General features: G+C 42.8%; 2 protein-coding genes and 1 long non-coding RNA gene across 5 annotated transcripts in view; 2 read left to right on the forward strand and 1 right to left on the reverse strand.

The window, feature by feature from the left end:
• CATSPERE (catsper channel auxiliary subunit epsilon) overlaps positions 1–7,770 on the forward strand; it is a 93,065-nt gene extending 85,295 nt beyond the window's left edge. Inside the window, exons 20-24 of the mRNA XM_039883628.1 lie at positions 507–664; positions 3,588–3,641; positions 4,479–4,614; positions 5,664–5,683; positions 7,599–7,770. Of these exons, the coding sequence (XP_039739562.1) occupies positions 507–664; positions 3,588–3,641; positions 4,479–4,614; positions 5,664–5,683; positions 7,599–7,770 (540 nt within the window). The remainder of the gene's footprint in view (positions 1–506; positions 665–3,587; positions 3,642–4,478; positions 4,615–5,663; positions 5,684–7,598) is intronic.
• A 541-nt stretch (positions 7,771–8,311) lies between these two features.
• LOC120619089 (uncharacterized) lies at positions 8,312–14,211 on the reverse strand. The gene is made up of 3 exons (XR_005657356.1): positions 14,041–14,211; positions 10,863–11,872; positions 8,312–10,493 (listed from the first exon to the last, which is right to left on the reverse strand). It is a non-coding gene; the product is annotated as an uncharacterized LOC120619089 (long non-coding RNA).
• A 228-nt stretch (positions 14,212–14,439) lies between these two features.
• The window catches only part of DESI2 (desumoylating isopeptidase 2), a 55,175-nt gene continuing 47,213 nt past the window's right edge, over positions 14,440–22,401 (forward strand). The window contains exon 1 of one of the 3 annotated variants that reach the window (XR_005657355.1): positions 14,440–14,757. Coding sequence is in view for 1 of the 3 variants with exons in the window: in XM_039883247.1 (XP_039739181.1) it covers positions 14,716–14,757 (42 nt within the window). In the remaining 2 variants the exon portion in view is untranslated. The remainder of the gene's footprint in view (positions 14,758–22,401) is intronic. The other 2 variants (XM_039883247.1, XM_039883248.1) reach the window with 2 other exon arrangements.

Raw genomic sequence — 22,401 nt, forward strand, 5'->3', positions numbered from 1 at the left:
CTCATTTCATCTGTGCTTTTAAAAGAGGAGACATGGGATAAATATTCTTTCTAGTTTGTATCTTGAGATCCACAGAGGGACATGGTAGTGATAACTGAATAAATAAAAGTCCTAGGGGAAGATGAAAACCCAAAGATATACCACCTTGACTACTGTTGTGTCCATACCTTATGATCAAAATAGTGTCTGTCCCCAAATTAAGCATCCTTGGAGGATTTTGTGCTTTTTTGATTTAGGGAAATGATATGCTTATACTCTCAACACCCTACAAATTTATTATCATCTGCAAATAAAAAATTAATATAGCATTTGTTTTCATTAAGCTTCTCTTTCTACCAAATGTTAGTCCAATATATCTTCTAAAACTACTATACAAAGTTAAAATGGTAGAAAGGGATAGCCATTACATCTCTAAATAATTTACCAAGATAAATAGATGAGAATATAAGTTTGTCTGTTAAAGCCAGATAATGACTTTAAGGTTTCTGTCTTTGTTTCCTGTTCAGAACTATAAGCACTGTTTTTCTTATGCTGTTGGAAAACCAGGAGACTTAAATCAACCATATGAGATTATCAACAAATCTAACAATAACCATTTAGTGTGGCCGATGCAGCATACTGGAATGTATGTGTTTCGAGTGAAGATCCTGGACCCAAACTATAGGTGAATATAAAGGTTTTATTTTAATAGTTTTAGCATTAGTTCCTCAAAATTTTCTTTTCTTCATTTAATTGATGTCACCCAGATATTCAGTTATCGTTATTCTTATCTATATATTTGCTATTTCATTTTGTAGCAATCACATTAAACATTCTATGGGTGTGGGAGATAAGATTCCATGTTAAATATTAATTAAATTAATCAATTCGCAGCTACGTTTGAGTACTTTACTATGTTCCTTGGCTGTGACAGATGCAAATATAACATAAGCACAATCTCAGCCTTCAAGATGTTTATGATTAAACTGGTTGAGAAAGGAGTGGGTGTACACACAAATCAAGGAGGTTAAATCAGCGCAAATATACGTGAGATATTTTTCAAATATAATCATTTGTTTTATCGATGGGCAGAATAATAATTCAGAGATGAGGAAGGTCAATGCTATTTTGAACATCGGAAGAAAACTTCCTGGAGAATATGGAACATTAGTAGAATTTATATTTTCCAGAGAAAAGAGACTGAGCAGAAGGTTTCTCAAATAAAAGAAAAAATGAAGAGAAAAAATAGAAAGTTAATAGGAAAATCCAGTAAAACAGGATATTTAAACGACATTCTCTCCATCTCGCACTTTGAGCAAAAGCCCCAAAACCGGTTTCTTCCATGTCCTAAAAATGATCGTCAATGCAGAACTTGACAAGAGGGTTCTCAAAACTGATTCCGCCCCCTTCCCCTCCTTAGCCGTCCAAAGAAGGTGAGAATTGATAAGGCTAATAGTGAGCATTTCTTCAAAGAGAGTTTTCTGAATGTGTATTTTCCCTCCCCCACTCAAGTCAGGGAGCTTCAGAGAACCGCTCAGGAAAACTAACTTGGGCCTCTTGGTTTGGGAGTGGGGAACACAGGCCATCCCTAATGCTCATCTAGAAAGCTTGAAGGTAAAAGCCTGCCTCAGGTACACAAAGAAAGTTAAAGGGTGCTACGGGGCATGGAAATGGGGCTTTCGCCAGTGTTGGGGAGAAATGTCTACACTTTCAGATGGGTTCATATATGAACCTCATGAAAGGAAACTGGACTTGGGTCATCATGAAAGGGACTGTCCCTGCTCACCTCAGGGGTAAGGTGACCCCAACGAGAGAGAACATGTGAGGAAAACCATAGGAAGCCAGGAGCTGAGGTGTGGTTGGTAAATGGCCACGCAGAGAAAGCGTCACCTGAGTCCTGGAACATCAGGTGACATTTCCCAGTTACAAGATGGCGGTGTATGAAGAAGCCATTCGTGTGCTGCTGTTGGAACGCTAGTTCTCTCCCCTCAGAGAAAAAGCTAATGTTTGGGCATCCAAAACACGAAGCCTCTCAGGCACCTAAAATTTTGATCTTCTCCTCCTACATGTGTCTAACTCTGGAAGGTTAGCAAGTGGGAGAGGAAGTTCAGGGAAGTTTAGTGAAGAAAAGATAATGAATGTCCACGCCCAGTGCTACCCCTTTATGCATGATTCAGGCCCAAGCGTGGGGAAGAAAAAGTTTCTTACTGTTCGAGAGACTAAAGCTTTATACGCGGATTGGACTAGGCTTTTTGTTACCTGGATATTTTCTGCCCAATATTTTATGCAGGGACAGGATATCTGGTGACAGGAGAGAATAAAATTTCTATTTTGCTCAACAAAGTCCAATAAACGAGTTACACTAAGTCAAGAGGGGAGAAAATTCCTAGTAAAAAGAATCAAAAATGTCATTGTCTGGGGTCACCATTAACAGAAGAGTTTCACAAAACGCTAACTTGAAGAGACACCTGCACCCCCATGTTCACTGCAGCATTATTTCCAATGGCCAAGACATGGAAGTAATCTAAGTGTCATCCATGGAAGAATGGATAAAGAAAAGGTGGTATATATAAAAAATGGAGTATTATTCAGCCATAAAAAAAAAAAAGGAAATTTTTCCATTTGCAACAGCATGAGTGGACCCTGAGGGCATTGTGCTAGAAAGTCTGCTTTGAATCCTAATTTTGCCACTAGTAGCTCTGGAGTCTTAAGCAAATTGCTTTGTCTCTTTGAGCAAATTGCTTTGTCTGTAAAATGAGTCAGTAATACCTATCTTATAGTATTCTGAGGATTAAATGAAGACCCTGGGTAAAAATTCCTAATTTTGCTGGGCATTTAGCAAACAATAAAATTAAGTTTCTTCTCTCTTCTCCCACATGAAGTTATGTGAAATCGGATCATCAATGTTTAGCTACATCCTGTTGCATTCTAAGCGCTACGCTAAGTTATGAGAGATACTCAGTAACGCTAGATATAGTAACACAGTTTCATGTATCGACTTTCTAACATTCGTAGCTCCCCAAAGGGGTCAGGCAGCATCAGGTGAACATCACAGGCTCTTTGACCAGAAAACCCAGAATTCAAACCCCAGCCTTAGTACTCACAGCTGGATAAACTTTTGCAAGTAGTTAACTATCTGAGCCTCAGTTTTCTCATCTAAAAGGAAGGGTTGCTCTAAGGATTAGCTAAGATAATTCGTGGAAAGCATCTGGTACACTGCCTTGTACACAGCAAATGCCCAGTTAGTATTCATTTTCAATAAGTAGCAATGCTCAATATATGTTAATTATTGTTTTTGTCAATACTTATTACTGTTAATTATTATTAATATCGTTATTGCTGTGGCCTTGGGAACCACCATCAAAATAGTATAAAGCTTTTAGGAGGACAGTGTGGTTGCAGTGACAAGCCCTAGGAATTTTATAGTGAGCTACCTAAGTCACGCATATGGAAAAATCATCACCGCTGTTATGCAAATATATTTATTCTCAAGAAAACAACACCTTAACTGAAATGAGATATGATTTGATTGTTGACATAGACATGTGGAGGGAGTCTCAATATCTTATACTTAATTTACTCTTTGATATTACTTTTCTGATTTGCAGTTTCTGTAACCTCACGGCCATATTTGCAATAGAAATCTATGGAATGATTTCCAGGTAACGACTGTGCCTACTCGGGCTTTAATGAGGGGAGTTGTAAAAGACACGGGTGGCAGCTAAAAAGGACAAACACCTCCCACTTTCCTGGGACACTCATATCTCTGCCCTATATGGGATGTCCTAGAAAGTGTATGAATCTCTTATGCCAGGACACGGCAGAAAGGAATTCCTGAGAATTGTTATTGCAGCCGGGGTCCCCTTTTGTTCCATCCCCCTTAACAGCCTCATGTCTTTCAACTCCACCTAAGGGACACGCAGAGACTGTGGCAGTGGGACTGGGAGGGGACAGTGGCTGTGCCTCCACCGACCCCGAGTCAGCCCTTGACCACTGGCCATCGTCCCAAGGCATCCAAGAAACTGGTAGTAAAAGCATTACCCTGGGCTCCTCTCCAGTGTCTTTGGAGAGCAGAGTAAAAAGTCTTAATAGTAAAACTGAGACCACAAATGACTTGGCTTCTCTGCCCTGGACCTGGCTTTTTTGGTTTTGTTTTTGTTTTGTAAAATATTAAACAAAAGTGAAAGACAAGCAATTATTTATGGCCCTACTTGAAATATTACTGACTCCTCAATTTTTTGTGCTAATGGGAAGTTAATGGTGCAAATAATCTGCACCTGAGCTAAGACGTGTCGTTTCTAAGTAACTTTAGGAAACTATAGCCTTTCTGCAGCCACTTCTCTCATATATTAATCATACTGTCTATTTTCCTCTGGTCAGCCTCAAACACTAAACATTTTGAGGGTAGACAAGATGTCTTATTAATCTTTGTTCTCTGTCAGTGGTATAGTAGCTAGTTATTCCATAATTTCTAATGATTTTTTTTTTCCTTATTTCAGTCCAAATGGCGACCTGGTTATTGCTTTTCTCTTTCTCCTGATGCTACTGTTCTTCAGTATTCTAGTTTTGAGCTACTTCCATTATATGAGGATTTATAGACAATATATTTATGCACCAATTCACAAAACAAAGAGAGTAAAAGATTAAGAAAGATGAAAGTTGGTTTACTATGGATATATGTATGTAGAAAGAATGTGTACATATACTTATATTGAAAGGATGTGTTTGACCAAGAAATACTAAATATAAGCTCATAGCGTCATCAAATTCAAGATCTGAAAAATGTTCTAAAATTACTCAAAACAGAAATAGTTTCACATATCTTGTTTGTTATGAAATTAATTCTTTGTGTGTTTGCATTTATCTTAAGATAGTCTATGTACTCTTATAAGGCTGTTGTTAAAAAATAAAAATTTCTAAAAAACTAAATTTGGCTATTACATTCCTTCTTAAGTATGAAAGTAAATTTTGAACACGTATAAATATGTCAAATATTATTTTGCATAAAACTTTTCACATGAAATCTTACATGGCTATAGTTAATTTATCTAATATGGCTAAACTTAATAATGTGTATAGATTCAAATGTATTTCAGAAGTTTTTCTAATGGGAGTCACACGTGAAATGTACAATTTATGATATTGCCAATAAGAAGCGGATGCTCTAAGTTTAAAGTTTAATTTTTTATTTTAATGCTCAAAGAGTCTTCTTAATTTGTCTAGATGTTATCACAGCTTTCTAAACAATTAGTAACACTCAGAGTTGGACCAAAGAAGCAGAACCAGTAGGAGGGGTGTGTGTGTGTGTGTGTGTGTAGTATCAATGGTTATCATGGCAAAACTCTAGAAAAAGAATTAATGCCTATCAACAGGTAAATGGTTGAATAAATGATTGTATATTGACCATATAGATCAATCTGTATTCGTAATTTAAAAGATTTTCCATGAGGTTTTATTAAATAAGAGCAAACTACAGAGACGTATTCACAGCATGATTCCATTATACAAACGAAAGCTCTGCCTATGAAAGCAGGAAGACAAGTATGGAAGGATACATAGTATTTTGTTTACATAATGTGCATGCGTGCGTTTATATGTATCAACGGGGGAAGGAGAGTGGGCATGAATGAAGAGATGTAGAGAGGAGAGGATATAAACAAAACCTTCAAAACTGTGGAAAGGAGAAACAACAGAAAAATAACACGTAATTTTTTTTTTTACATAAAGCGATGTGTCTCTACATAGAGACAAATGAAAGGGTGATAGTCACTAACCTTAAAAATCATATAATTCCAGAGGATACTTGTTTTCTTGCTATTGCTTCCCACCACGTTGAACTTAAACTATTTAATTGATCATAAAAAATAACACTCTTTTCATCGTGAGCAAAAGAATGGGAAATGAAGTGGAGAACGCAAGTGTAGACAGTTCGACGGGTTCCTTTTTTTCTGCAACAGGAAGCAAAGGAACAGAAGGGCAACTGGAGGGGGGAAGATATTACTGGATATTGATAGGAATAATCCAGGGAAAATTGATGATACGGGGGGGCGGGGGTAACTGCCTGATTAAAATCGTTGGGGAGGCAAGATGGAATGAGACCCAGTGCTGAAACTGAACATTTCAAGCGTCGTCATGGGAGGGAGGCCAGAGTTCACGGCTGATGCAGGTAGGCTGCTGGGAAGATCAGCGGTTTGCGGCGGCCCTGAGAACGCTCCTCGCAAGCCTCCTACTGCACGAGTGTAATTGACTCGGCTTTAGCTGCTTCCCTCTGAAATCCACGGCCACGTGTGGGTGAAGGCCACGGCCTGCCCCCCAGGCTGCTCCCTGTCCCGTGACTGAGGTGGGACTACTTAGGCAGACTTATGCTAGCCAGACGCCACTCCTGAGGGTTTTACCAAACCTTCGTCACACTGCAGGGCGGTGAAGGACTCCTCCACCCAGTCTCTCTCCATCATTTCTCCCTCTCCCTCTGCCCACTCCCCTCCGCTCTGTCAGCCTTCCATAACTTCCTATTTCCTTTTATACAGTTTCTTCCGCTACTAAAATCCTTGCTCATCTAATCTCACGTTAGTGACCGTTTCTCAGAGGACCCCGACTAATAAGTGGTAATACCTATGGTCTGAGAAAACAGGCTCTCAGGGGAAATTTGGGGCTGGCTCACCCAGCACCCAGCAGAGCCAATACCACCCTGAAGGTTGCGTGCACAGTGCCTTCAGATGGTGGTTCAGTTGCTAAAGTGTTTGTTGGTGGTGGCCCAGGGAAGGGCCCTGGTGGCAAGAAGTGCTGTGGCAGATGCAATGGTGCATTTGAAAAACCTAAGGCTAGCAGAGATAGCAAAGTTTGCTGGCTATATATGTATGTACTGAAATATAAATGACACATAACATTGTATACATTTATGGTGTACATTGTTGATTTCATTTATATATTGCAATATGATGTATAATGTAATATAATACAATACCACTGTGGCATTAGCTAACACTTCTATTAATTGCACATCATATAATTATCATTTCTTTTTTGTGGCGGGAACAATTAAGATCCAGTCTTTTAGCAGCTGTGAAGTTTATAATAGTATTGTGGACTAGTCACTATGCTGTGTATTAGCTCTCCAGGACTTATTTATTACTAGTTCCCAGTTTGCACCCTTAAACAACACTTCCCCAATTCCCCCCACCCCCTGGAAGCTGGTAATTCTCTGTTTTTAGGAGTTCAGGGTTTTTTTTACATTCTACATATAAGTGCAATCATACAGTATTTGTCTTTCTCTGTCTGGCTTATTTCACTCAGCACAATGCCTTCAAGGTCCATCCATGTTGTTACAAATGGCTGGATTTCCTTCTTTCTCATGACTGAATATCTCATTGTACGTATATATACCACATCTTCATCCAGTCATCCATTGACAGACACATAGGCTGTTTCCACATCTTGGCTATTGTTAATAATACTGCAGTAAACTCAAGAGTGTAGACATGTCTTCAAAATCCTGTTTCTTCTGGATATACACCTAGATGTGGGATTGCTAGATCATAAGGTAGTTCCATTTTTAATTTTTGAGGAATCTCAATATTGTTTTTCACGGTGGCTGCACCAATTCGCCTTCCCACCAACAGTGTACAAGGGATCCTTTATCTCCACATCTTCACCAATTTGCTATCTCTTGACAATCTGAAGAAGATTCACGAGACAGAGCAGTTTAAGTGTGAGAACCAGAGAGCCTCTGTGGTAGCTCGTAAGGAGATTGTCATCCCCAGTAATAGAAAGGCAGACACAAATGAACGGTAGGCTGCAGACCTGGAAGTCACAGGGCTCCAGAGATGTTTGAACACTCAACCAAGGCAGGTCTGTTATGCAAAGGTCAAGGCTCCAGGAGGGAAAACCTGGGATCCTGAAGTCTGGGACAGTGTTACCTGGATGGACGCCTCCAAATACATTGTCTCTGTATACACACAGCACTCCACACCCACCCTCTGGGCATGCAGACATGGCCCATCCCTCTTTAGGAAGAGCTACCCCTCCTGCTGAGCTGGAAGATGCTGCAGAAGCCTCTCCCCCATAAGACAATGGGTGCCCCTACCTCCTCTCCTGGATTAAATCCCAGCGGAACCCAGGTGACATGCCAGGCCTTATGAGGGAGGGGAGAATTATAAAACTTAACCTGCATGTACTAGCGGCAGCCAGGGGAATACACCTGGGATTGGATTCCAAGAGTTCCTTGAGACTGGATAAGCGTTTTCTCAGGATATGGAATTTAACTAACACTCTTGCAAGGATCCTAAGGGATGGGGCAAACTCACTGGTGGGGTGGCTCTTAGAAGCCTGGGAAAAAATGATGGCCAACTCTAGGCAAAGTAAAAGAACCTGGGGTTCCGGCAGTTTGTAGGGGAAGAAACAGAAAGGCTGCAGGAAGTGGACAGAGGGTAGCTGCTGCGTCCAGCAAGATTTACCACTCGCTGGACCTGCAGGGGGCTGTGGAGATGGTTAATAGAACATGGTGGTCTTAGTGACAAAATTGTCAGGCAGACAATGTTGGTTAACATTTATTAAAGAAAAAAACAAGTATGAAGGAGGACACTGAGGACGGTTGTCTTAATGAAAGGACGCAGTCCCTTGCTCCAGTCCACAGACCCGAGTAGATTTTCAGATCCAGAATCTGTTGACTAAAGAGGTGGCCAGGTCCCTAGAAAGAAGGACCCTGAAACACTATGGCAAGTCTATCCCATGACAATTTGCCCCAAAGACCGATGGCCATTTACTCAGGTGAGTGTATTGGACAAAGGGGATTAACCAGACATTTTGAGGACAATTAGATACAGGTCTGAGTTGACTTTGATACCCAGAGACCTAAAGTGTCATCAAACCCCCCTTTAGAGTGGGGACCTATGAAGGTCACAGTGGTTCCAGCCACCCATGGGTCCTTTCCCCAGCCCCCAAGTCCATAATTGGACTTGATGTACTTAGCAATTGGAGTAATTGGGTGCCCAGCCTGTGGAGTAGTCGCCGTCATTGTGGGGAAAGCCTCTAAAACTGTTCCCTACACACACGCCCGACCAAGTTAGGAAATCATGTCATTCTTCAGGGGGGTAGCAGAGGTTAGTGCCACCACTATGGACCTAAAAGATGCAGGGTTGGTGGTCTCTGTCATATCTTCGTTTCATAATCAGTCTGGCCCATGCAGGAAATGAATGGATCCTGAAGAATGACTGTCGACTCCTGCAGCTGGTGTGCCAGATGTGCTCTCGGTGCCGGGGCAGGCTAATCTGACCTTCGGTATATGGGATACACCTATTCGGTAGGCAAACGCATTCCTTTTCATCTCATGAAAAAAGATCAGAAACAGGTCACATTCATATGAACAACAATATTCGATTATCTGCCCATCCTATGGAATTCCTCAATAAACACCCTTACACAGATAACCAAAATGGCAAACCAAGTTTACATTGGTCACATTGTACCAATTAAGAATGAAACAGCCACCAGAGTAGTTTATTGCCCAAATTTCGACAAGGATGATCTCTTTCTTAGCACCGATATGGAACAATTCTCCTGCAGACACAGGAAGTACAGGATTGAGAGGTGAGCTATGTTGAAATCTTAACCCATGGCCACAGAAAATTATATGCCTTGCTTAAAGTGGTCACCCATTCCAGATACAGAGTAGTGTGCCTACTTGAGCAGTTACTACAGCCACAGCAAATCAAAGATTGATCAAAGATCAATTACATTTCACTGCCACATCAACAAGCTTTACGAACGGCTTAAATGATCACTACAATTTAAAGACATCTAAGACAAAAGCACCATTATCCTCTGAATTTTCCAACTATGTTTTCTCCTCAGGTAGCAGGAAAATTTTGAAATGGGAAATGACCTGTTTCAGGACCTACTGTAGAATCCACATGCCCATCTTTTAACACTGACTACTTATCCAACCAAAGCAGTCAGTGTAGTCAACCAAAGACAACTGATCTAGCCAAGAAGGGGAACTGAAGATTACTTCCCCAATATTTTTCATGATAGAGTGGGGAGGAAACCAATTGGGATTCTGGAACACACTAGCCATCCCTCACTCTGGGAACCACCTCAGTGGAGGAGACAGAGTTTCACGCAGCCATCTGCAGTGGCCAGCCCTCAAGACGGCCCCCTGCGATCCACCTTCTGGTATCCACACAGTGCGTGGTCTCTTCCCACACTGCTCCAGAGTTGTTCTGTATGACCAAGAGAAGACAGCGGAATTGGTGGTAGGCCGTTTCCAAGATGACGTTTTGAGACACTGATGGTTCGTTTTCACTCTCCCACTCAGAAAGCAGCCGCCGCCAAGTCATGAGCAAGTCTACAGAGAGGCCCACGTGTCGACCAGCTGAAGCCTCCTCCCAAGAGCTACATCAGTGAGGTTGGAAGCAGGTCCTCCAGCCCCAGTCGAGCCGTCAGATGACTCCAGCTCCATGAGACCCTCAGCCAGAAATATTCACCCAAACACGAATCACATGCTCAGACCCCTGACCCTAGAAACCATAAAATGATATTTGTTTTAAGCTGCTATTTTTTTGAGGTAATTTGACATACAACTATAAATAAAACAATTGGACTCAGTTCATATCAACACAGCTCACGTAGCAATAAGCTTTAAAATTCATTTTCCTTCATAATGCTTTGGACAACTTATGCCTCCTTCTAGGTGGCCTAAGAAATTGTTCGTGGGAGGTTGTATCCAGGTTACTACTCTCTCTGTTTCAAACCTGCCTTACTAATTGCCGAGACCCTGACTCTGCGAACCCCATCTCTGCTCTCCACCTAGCTCCCTGTAGCTTTCTCTAGCACCAGGTACTGGAGGGAGATGGGTAGGAGGAGGGCAAGGGCTTCCTGTTTCTCACCTTTGCTGTCAGCACGAACTTAGCCACGCTTCTCCGTCCCCGCAATGGCAGCAGATTTTGGTAGTGGTCGTTGATGCCTAGCTTGAAGTTTTCAAAAATATCCAGGACCAGTGCCATTGTGCCCCCTCAGAGACACCAGCTTGCCAATCTTCCCTCTTCGAAGTTTGAGATTCCAGCTCCACAGCGCTCTCCTCCAAACTTTAAAAATGTTTAAATCCCAAGCTCTGTGTTCCCCCAGGGCCCAGGGCTGAGAGCTGCTTCTGGCGTTTACTCCCTCTCTGATGCCTTACTGTTTTTGTCTTTTTAGATCTCCAATACACAAGTGTTAATTCCTTATATTAAATTTTCTTTGTTAATTCTATTAATATGGTTTCTGTCTTCTGACAACCAATCTAAAGTTGTCTCCCTATTACGCTCTACACCTGTTTGTCTCCTTCCATTTAAATTAGAAATTAAAGAATAAATATATAATTATCTTTTTCTGTTTTCCACTGGTGTGTAGGCTTCATGAGGCCAGGAGTCATGTCTGTTTTATTTTGATGTACTAGTGACACAGAGAAGCTGATACATAAAAGTTCCTCATTTAATACTTGTTCGATGAATGAACGAATGAGGAGTAATTTCAGTTATTGGTGGATCAATACCTAAATTATGTGAGCAATGCAACTCATTGCATCATCAGACAGTGCATTCCGTTTTGTGCCTGATGAATTTGAGGTGACCATGGGATATTCTGTGTGGTGGGCAGAACAATACTTCCCCAGACATGTCCACATCCAGTTCCCCAGAACTTGCAAATACATTAGCTTACATGGGAAAAAAGACTTTACAGTTGTGATTAGTTAAGGATCTTGAGCTGACGTTATCCTGGATTATCCTGGTGGGCCCAGTGCAATCACAAGGGTCCTTATAAGTGAAAGGGGAGGCAGGAGAGTCAAAGAAGAGATGGTGGTGGAAACAGGTCTGGGCGATGTGTCCAGGAGCCAAGGAAAGAGAGCAGCCTCTGGAAGCTAAGAAGACAAAGAAGCAGATTCTAGATTAGAACCTCCGGAAGAACACAGTCCTCGATTTTAGCCCAGGGAGACCCATTTTGGACTTCTGATTTCCAGAACTGTAAAATAATTTGTGTTGTGTGGCTTTAAGCCACCGTATTTGTGGTCATTTGTTACAGCGGCAATAGGTAACTAATACATCTGGTAGAAAAGTCCAACAGGCTGCAGGTTATACTGGCCTAGTGCTCAGGGGAGAAGGGGGCTGGAGATCGGGGCATCAGACTTTTCAACGTACATTGGTAGTTACAGCTGAGTAACTAGACAAGATCACAAAGGACAAAGGCAGCGAGTAGAGTAAGAGGTGACGTGATGCAGTAGTTTGAGTCAAGTCGCGCAGCTAGGACTAAGTGAGGCGTTAACGGAGAGTGCCCTTCCCCACAACTGTAGTTTGTGCAGCTGGGTTGGGCAGAAAGGAGGGCCACAGTGGGGAAAGGAAGCAAAGCCGTGGGTACACCAAAGATGAAGTTTAGAACTTTGTCTACAACCTGTCTGGGGAACACTTACTGTCACTCAACAGTGCCAGGCAGTTCAAGTCCATTTCCCTAGTGTCCCCTATTTTACACCTTCTCTCTCTCCAGATTCCCGCCACCCCGCCACTCCCCTCTGACTCTTCCATGATCATTTAGTCTCTCAGTCATTGAGAAAATCAAAGCAAATTAGAACACTCCCATTTCCCCCACCCCAAAATTTCTAACCTGCCTTCATTTGTCTCTCTATCTTTTATGCCGTCACTATGCACCTTTATTTTACCTTACATGCTGTCACCATGGGAAGCATCCCTCCTGTTAAAGGCCAACCCACCACCTGTGCACTGGATACCTTACACTTACCTGCCCTTGGAAATCTCACCCTCTCTCCTACAACACCAATTGTTCTCTCTTTATACAAGTATCTCTTAGTATTCTCATTTAAAATGCCTTCCATTGACCATGCGGCCCTTTCCCATTATTACCCCCAAGCTGCCTATAGCCTCCCCTTCTTCACCTTACATTCACTCCTCCGACCATTCCAGACATTCTTTGGATGCCACTCCTGCCCTGAGACTGCTCATGTCAAAGCCACCGGCAATCTCCATTGCTGAATCTAAAAGTCTTGTGGCTTCTGTGTTACCACTTTCTCCTGGCGGGGTTCTCCCTCCTCCACTTGATCTTTAAAAGAGGGTCCTAGAGCTTTATCTTTAGCCTCTTTCTCTCTTCTCACCTATGTCTTTTCCTAGGTCATCCAATCAGTCCCAAGGCTTTAGAATCTATAATGGCCATGATTCCAGTTATCTAAATGCCTACTTGACATCACGGATAGCTAAAAGGCATCTCCAACTTAACGTGATCAAACCATAACGCTTGACTTCCTTCCTTCCAACCTGTTCTTCCTAATTTTCACGTCTTATAAATGGCACCCCCACCCCCACAATTTCCCAAGTCGAAAATCGTGTTATCTTTGAATGTTCTCTCCCTAACAAACTCAACGTCCAACCCATTAGCAAGTCCTGTAGACTCTACTTCCAAAATAGTCCAAAGCTTAGCATCTGTGCAATAGCTTCCTAATTGGTTTAATCTATTAGCTTTGAGGTTCCTTTTTAATAGGATACTTGCCCCTTGATATCTGCAGGGCTGGCTTTGTCATTCAGAGCTCAGCTTAAACCTCGCCTTGTCAAGAGACCCTCACACAGCAGCCACTCTAAGATTACTGTCAGTTCACCCTCTTTTAATTCTCTGCAAAGCCACAGATCATTGATATTTCGTTTGTCCCCCCTCCCGTTTATTACCGTGTTCCCCAGGGCCTACAACATTGCCTGGCACACGGCAGACATACACTTTATTGAATGCATGCAAAAGCACCGACTGCGTCCTGTATTCTCGTCCCACCTCAGCGGGATAGTTTCATTAAATGTAAAAATTCCTTATTGAGGATTAACTGGATGCAAGGTACACCCGTCCCCCACCAGTAACCCGCCTTCCTCTATTTCCCCACTCCCATTCCTTGCACAAAAAAAAAGTGAGGTGGGATTTGGAAAACCGGGTCATTAGTATGGTCTTTTGCCACATTTCGTTGGCTTCATCGAGCTCAACGCGACAGAAACAGCAGCAACATCAGCGAAGAGGGGGTCGAAGATAGAAAAACCTCACCGCCAGCCAAGGGCTGACCGCGAAGGACCTGGCGCAGTCCCCGAGCACCGCACGCTGAGAACTGTAGTCTCCCGGGAAGCCCCGGGCTGCAAGGACCGGGCCCCGCACGCCATGCTGGGAGCTGTAGTCGGGGGCCGGGCAGCGCGCCGCGCCGGAGGCCGGAGTAGTTGAGACTCCGCCTCTGCGCTCCAGGCGGCGGCCGGGGCAGGGCCCAGTGCATGCCGGGAGCTGTAGTCCCTCCGGGCCCCGCTCCCGCCGGGCGCACAGGCCGGAGGCCGCGCCATTTTGGGTCCCGAGCGAGGTGCGGCCGCGGAGAGCCAGAGCGCAGGCGGGCTCGGCCCCCGGCGCCGGGCTGGCTCCGCCCCCGGGGCCCCCGGAGCCCGCCCCCCGCTCACGCCCCGCCTTTCCCCACGTGTCTGCCGCCCAGGGGAGGCGCCTGAGCCGGAGCGGGCCAGCCAACTGGCCAGCCAACGGTTGGGCCCGGTCGGTGCTGAGGGTCTTGGCGGCGCCCGGGAGCGGTGCGGGTTCCCGATGCTCCCGCGCCGGCTGCCGCGGGCCGGACTGTGCGCTTAGTGCCCGGCTCTGGCCCCCTGAAGCGTCCGCGGGGGTGGGAGCGGCCTCGGCCCCTCGGAGACGGAGCGGCTGCAGGACGAGGCGGCGGCTGCGGGGAGGAGGATGGGGGCCAACCAGTTAGTGGTGCTCAACGTGTACGACATGGTGAGTGCGGCCCCTGGCGGCCCCGGGCCCCGGCCCAGGTCCTCTCGCCGGCCGGGCTCGGACCCCGGCCCATGCGCTTCCTGCCTCGCGTCTCCGCCTCCCGCCGAGTTCTCCGGGGGGAGGGGGAGGGGAGTATTATTTTCTAATCCTCGCGCGTCTTGGTGCTGCCCAGTCTGCCCGAGGGCTTTGGCCAGGGGTCGGATCGGCTTGAATCTCTCGTGCGCCCCCAGCTTGGCCCGGACCCGGACCCTGGCCCTGGGCCCGACACCTTGGCGGACGAGCTTTCTCTCCGCCAAGCTTCCATCGCAGGTCTGACTTCCCGCTCCTGCCACCGGGACTCCCGGGCTGCCCCGCTTACCGCGTCTCATTTGCCTACTACTCCCCCCGCTTCTCTGTTTCTGCCGAACCATACATCTCTCTTCAAGCCCAAGTCTTCAAAAACTCTCAAGCCCCTGGGAGTCCAGAAAGTCGCAGCTGTCCATGCCTGTGTGCTAGAATCTCTGCACAGGTGAACAGGAGCCACCACACCCTTGCCTCTTAGGCGACCTCGTTAAAATAAATGAGGCTAAAATTTATCAAGAAAACAGCCCAACCGAATTATTTAGAGATCAATGCTCCTTGCCTAGATTCGGAAGGCCCCTTTCCAGGTGATGCAACAGGTATCTGACGTGACCACAGGAGAGGGAAGGGAAGAACTTGTTTATTATGTCATCTAACTTTGGAGTGCTGGACGCGCACAGAATCACGTCCAAGGATTGGTTTGCCTTATAATTGCAATTGAAATACCCGGTAGAGAATTATCATTACAGTTAAACAAATATTTGCCTCTGTTTACTTTTGGTGATTAGTTTTTGGTTGGTAATTTTTAAATTTTTCTTAAAATTTCTTTTTGTGGATTGGCAAGTGAAAAGTCCCCATCATTTTTGTTGTCTTAAAGATGCAGAAATACTAGAGGTCTGGAGTCTCGGTTCTCATTCACAGATCTAAACTTTTTTCTTGCGTTGTTGATAGTTTCTAAATCTACAGTGTAGCATTTTGGAGAGAAAAGAGTTCCTTTACCGGCACCAGGGAATTATACGAGGGTGGAGAGATTGCCTAGGACTTGAGGTGAGTTCTCAGTGGAGTTCACATCAGAGCTTGGAGGTGAAGAGTTAACATTCTGAGAAAAGTGAAACATGATAGAAAGTTACAGAAAAGAATAATCAGAACTAGAGGTCCTAGGAAAGCAGGGCACTTTGTAAGCTCTTTGGCCTGTGTCACTGGTTAAGAAATAATTCTCCAGATTTAAACTTTTCATGGTCAGTATGTACCTTTATCTTTCAAGACTTCTCATTGCCATTTACTGTTTCTTTGCCCACTCCCCCCACCCCCGCACCCCCCAGTGATCTGAATTTGGTTTCTTATTTATTATTTTAGACTATTACACACCATCCCTTAGGATATATTCTGTTCTTGAGAACACAGCATGCCTCTTCTAGATTATTGAACCCCTCTGTAAATTAGGATTATGCAATGGGCAGAAGGCCACAGTTTCATAGCCTAAAAAGAATCTGTGAAAGTAGAGGAAGAGAGTAGTTTTGCTTTTTTAGTAAAACTAAAAGTACGTTCTTTGGCATATAATGGGCTTCTTTATACTTTAGGTATTCTGTGAATCACAGAAAACATTGCTAATTGTGGTAAATGTGGAAAAAGCTAGATATAGTTAAACCAGTATATTTTAAAGGGAGGAGTGTTCTGAACAATGTTAAACATATTAACTAATTAACAAAGATCTTGTTCCTCACATCACTTCTGTAAAGTAGGTACTTGCAGAGGAAGCAAGTAGAGAAAAAGGTAAATTAAACTTGCCCAGATAACTAAAAATAGGGTCTGGAATTTCTAGATCACAGTGATTCATTATCTTGTCTACTGAATAATTCCTATGTTTATTTCTTATATATTGCTTTTTCCTATAAACAGGAGGAGAAGGAGCATATGAATATTTATCAGAATTATTAGACTTCTAGTAAACTTGTCCTTGTATGTTCTTTTGAGGGCTTCTGTCTGTGATTTTTTATGTAACTAACACAGCGATCTACAATTATTTATTAGTCCCCTGTAGAAGTCACAAAAATGAATTCTTTAAGGAATTTAGGATCTCATAGGGGAGGTACACAGTAGTAACAATTCAAAACAGAATAGCATGACTTTGATAAGAGCAGAACATGATGGAAAGGAGGGGGACTACATGTAGGATCGGGGAACATGGAACGATAACAAGAGGCAAAACTTGAAAGATCAGTAGGCTCTTTGCAGGCAGAGAACCGTCAGCATGAGAAGAATGGCAGGAGGAGGAAAACGCAGGATGGACTTGGGTGATACCAGCTGGTCCAGTATAACTAAAGTGTCAGATGCATGAAAGGAGACAAAACAGTTTGATTAGAACTTTTATTAGTCTGGGGCTAGAATGAAGGGTTAAGGGGGTCTATGAGCCAAGGGGCCCACTTAAAAGTTTTTATGGTTGAGAGCAGTATGATCAAAGTTATGTTTTAGAATTATGTTCACTTTTCCCAAGTCAGTATTGCGTTTTGAAACATTTTCGCTTGATGTCAAAGGCACATTCCTTTTATCTTTGGTAGTACTTGCTGTTTGTTGTAGATGCCTTTGATGAGGATTGCTGTGGTCTGTACAGGCCTAGTACATCAGCTGTCTGGTCCAGCCTTTGTAAACATGAAAATCAGCCTTTGGTTTGCTCTTACAGTCACTGTTTATAGGGACCTTTTGCCATATGTCCTTGTGCCTCTTGTCTGTGAAACTATCACCTGCTCCAGCTTTGACTGTATTTTTCCTCTTCACTACATTGGGAGATGCTAATCAGTTTTCTTCTGTAACTCTGTACAAAATAATTGTGTCAGGGTCACCTGTATTAATTCCTTCTCATGGAGGAGTAGTGTAATCCTCATAAGGTTACCTAATCTTACCCAGCACTGCTAAATTATTGCTTGCCACCTTCTCAGTGGTTATGTTTCACTTTGTACTTTGGGATAATCCACCACCAATAAAACATGTCCTGGAGTTATTTTCCAGGTCTTGGGAATGAGGTTATTCACATACTCCTAATTTTTACAGGTGTACATTGCAAAGCAGGTGATTCATATTAGTTGCAGTTGCTGGGACAGTCTCTGGTGTGGTCACATTAGCACAAGGTCTTCATTTGTCACAGATCCAGATTATGTGCTTTTCAGATGATCCTGGCTGCTAATGGATTTTTATAAAATAAAAATATGCAGTAGTGTTATTAATTTCTAGGTTTATTCTGTAAACAATCTTCCTATTTTAAAATAATATCTGTACCTCTTCAGAGTCTTAATAGAAAAGAAACACTTTCTAGGACTCCTCAAATTAAGGCAGTTTTGGTCTGGACTGCATTCTTTTGACACTCCTATTTCCATGAGACTCATCCAAGAGAGTGAGGTCATGCCTCGTGAGATAGGATCAGGCTTTCTATACATCAGCAGATCTAAGTCACACTTTTTGGATGTGTTCCAGTCTCCTAAATATGCTCTTCATCTAAATGATTCCATAATATCACTAAAGCAGCATGTCCAAGAACAAGCTTTTCCCCCCTCCATCCTTTCCCCATCTCAGACCTGTCCCCTTTATCCAACACCTCCACTCCTCAGTACCTCTTGTGTTGTAATTTTATCTTTTACTCAGTTCCCCAAGAACCCTGGGAGTAAAATTAAATTCCTCTTTATTGCAAACCCTTCCTAGTCAGGTCACCAAGTCCTGTCTCTGTTTCAGTTTGGTTGATTCTGTCTAAAAGTCGCAGAACTTGATAATCAGCGGCTTTAACTGGAAGGGTACTGAAGTCCAGAGATAAACAGACCCTGGGTTAGTTCAGCATCACAGCCAGGTCGTCAGGGACCAAGACTTTCCATCCTTCTATTCTGCTGTCCTCAGCACGCTGGCTTTTATTCTCGGTTGTCCCCTCTTAGTTGTAAAAGGGCATAGCAGCAAACAGAGTGTCCTCGTTCAGCAGGACGTGAAGGAGGGCAGAGGCGAGTAGGGCATTTCTCTACGCGCAGCTCTCTCCTTTAACACAAAGAGCAGGCGTTGCGAGAGCCACCCTCCTTTCCAAGACAGAGTACAGATTTGGTTCACTTGGGGCTGTGATGAAGCCGAGCAGGAGGATATCTGGCTTTCCTAGCTTTCTGGTGAGTTGTGGGTGAGGAATGCTGTTGGATATGGCAGTCAGCTGGGAACCTGTGATGCCTGTCACGTATTTTATTTTCCGAGTATTCTTTAAATTGGTTTCCCGATCCTCATCCCCACAGTAGTTTCTCAAGTGCAGGCCCTCGTTATCTCTGTTTGTGTAATATCATAGCCTTACTGGTTTCAACCTCTGGTATTACTTCATTTTAATCCGTCTTCCCTTCTGTTACTAAAGTCATTCACCTGAAAAAAGAGAAATGATTGTTCCATTCCTCCGCTTAAAATTCACCCGCAGGATAAAGTCTAATGCCCTTTATGATATAACCCCTACCTGACTGAGGAAGACCCACCTCCCACAAACCCCCCACTGCTTCCCACCCCAACGGACATGCTTTATGCTCACACAATGACATTTTTGCTCTCCGGCAGGCTGTCCTAGTGCACACCTCAGTCCTTCTGTCTGCGATACCCTATTTAAGACATGATCAGCTGCAGCCTCCTGCTCCTTCTGGCTGTAGCTTAGCCTTTGTTCATCAGACCCGAGTGAAAGTTCTCTGCCCTAGTCGTGTTTCCTACTTGTCTCACTGCATGTATCATAATTCTGTGCATCCTGCTACACTACAGTTCCTTGATAGCATTGCACTGTCACCAGTGTCTAGGACAGGGCCTGTCACTAGAAGGTGTTCTGTAAGTATTTACCAATAAATAGGATTTTAATTAGGCAGTTTTATCAGGAATGGTGGCACTACTTAAATGGCTTGAAAAGGTCATCTGATACCCCTTCGTGCCAAATACTTATTTCTGTTTTATTTTTCCCTTAATACTTAGTACATTGCTGGATTTTAGCTTCGATTGTTGGAATAGGGTGACCAGATGAAGGCAGATAAATCATGGAATTGGTTTAGGAAATACATCAAATATTCTTCTTTGTCATAGTTTTTTGTCTGTTTTTCTAACCGTGGGACTAGGCTGAGGGAATTTTTTTAATCTGTGTATTTTTTGAAGTTGGATCTTACTCTTAGGAACATAATCTTTCCAAAAACATTGTCAGTTCCTGAATTTTAACATAGATTAACTAGTTAATAGGAACTAGTCTTAATTTTCTTGTACCAAGTATGCTTCTTGGGCCAGTGCCATTTCTGCCACTACACATAGAAACAATGACCCATGACTCTAGCTTTAAGGGAAAAAAAAAAAAAGGTAGTCATAAATCTGTCCTACATTATTTGTGGCAGTATCTTTATTTTTTGGTTTAGTCTATGTAAGAAAATAATTCAATCACCGTGTGTATTTATTTTCTACTGCTGCGGTAACAAATTGCCAGAAACTCAGCAGATTTATTATCTCACATTTCCGCAGGTCAGAAATCCCGGTGGGCTGGGCAGTTCCTCTGCTCCAGGCCTCACAGGCTAGAGTCATGGTGTCAGCCAGCCTGGGCTCTGGGGGGCACATCTGCTGCCAAGGTCATTCGATTGTGACAGAATTCACTTGCTTGCATTGTAGGGCAGCAGTCCCATTCCTTGCCGGCTGGCACCTGAGAGCCTTTCCCAGCTGCTTAAAGTTTCTTGTATTCCTCACCTGTGTCTTCATCTTCAAACCAGCAAAAGTGCGTCGAGTCCTCTTCCTCTTCAGATATGTCTGCCCTCCCCTTCTGCCACATCTCTTCTGCCTCCATCCAGATAAAGTTCTCTGCTTTTCATGGCTCGCGTGATTAGATGGGACCCACAGGGGTATCCAAGATAATCTCCCTGTCTTTAGATCTATGACTTCAGTTACACCTGCACAGTCCGTCTGCACGTGATGTAACATGTTCACAGGTTCCAGAAACTAGAGTATGCCGTCTTAAGGACTCACCTGCCCACCACACCATCTGTGAAAGGTATTTTGTAAACTTAAATATGTTCAATGTTCCCTTTTAGCAGCCCCTTGACTTGGCATGGAATAAATATTAAGTTAAAATGGAAAATTTGAAGTATTCAAAAATTAAAGTATGGAAACCTTTTTTGATTGGCAGATGATGAGATGTTAAGGGGTCCAAGCATATTGGTGTCCACAGGCCCTTGAAACTGCAGTGGTGTAGTGTATCAGTTCCAAGGTCACATTTATGATGATGGATAAAGTTAAAACAATTTAATGAAATTCATAAATTAAATACTTGTAACTACCAGGGGGAGCCTACTGTTTTAGGTGATTTCTTTTGTTAAGTGGATTTTTCTTAAGACAGAATGTACTTATACTTTACATTCGTTGACTGTCAGATTTTCTACATTATTTAAAATCCAAAGCAACTTATTGTTTAAGTGTCACCCAGTTGGTTAATAGAATTAAAGGGAAGATTGCCAAAAAAAATCTTAAAGTATAAGAAAGGCAGAAATGTTGTAAAGGGGAATGAGATACAGGAAAATAATTTTAAGTTTCTATTTATCTGGAATGTATTTTGGTATATGACTGATGGCCCCCTTACCCCCAAAACTTAGAAATTAACTAATTGACCCCACATTGTTTGAAGTCAATGTCTTCACTAAATTGTGATGTCATCCTAGTTGTAATACTAAATTCTTGCCCATACAGAATTATCGAGTCTACTCATTACTACACTATTTTAATTATTATAATTTTAATTATGTGGCTGGGCCAGTTTCCTTTATTATTCCCAGGTTTTCTTGGATATTATTCACTTCCTTTTCTAGGAATATTTTATAAGGCTCTCTGGAAAAAAAGCATAAATTTTTTTCTTTTTTTTAAATTGTGTTCAAAAACACACAACGTTTACTGTCTTACCCATTTTTAGCTGTAGAGTTCTGTAGTATATATTCACATCGTTGTGCCACCCATCTCCAGAACTTTTCATCTTGGAAAACTAAAACTCTGTAGCCATTAAACAACTTCCAGTTTCCCCATTCCCTCAAGCCCCGGGTCCCACCGTTCTGCCTTCTGTCTCTGTGAATGTGACTAGATACCTCATCTAAGGGGAATACAGTCATCGTCTCTTTGTAACTAACTTATTTCACTTTGCATAGTATCTTCAAGGTTCATCATGTTGTAGCATGTGTGAGCGTTTCCTCTGTAAGGCTGAATAGCATTTATTCCATTGTATGTATAGACCACATTTTGTTTACCCATTCATTTATCGATGTACATTTGGGTTGCTTCCACCTTTGAGCTGTTGTGAAAAATAGTGCTGTGAACATAAGTGTATAAAATCTGCTTTCAATTTTTTGGGAATATATACATATATACCCAGTACTCCATAAGTTTTTTTTTTTTTTTTTTTAATTGAATGCACTAAACCTATAAGTTAGCTTTGGAAAGAATTGGCATCTTTCTATAGTATTCTTTATTTTTCCCAGTGCTAAAAGTGGACTTTTTTTTTTTTTTTTGCTTTTTGAAATTTTTATCCAGAAAATACATGTGGATAGTTAAATAAGGTAATGCCTAACTCATATATCA

Source organism: Pteropus medius, unplaced genomic scaffold (genome assembly GCF_902729225.1).
Source record: "Pteropus medius unplaced genomic scaffold, Ma_sr-lr_union100, whole genome shotgun sequence".
In the NCBI taxonomy this organism is placed as follows: Eukaryota; Metazoa; Chordata; class Mammalia; order Chiroptera; family Pteropodidae; genus Pteropus; species Pteropus medius.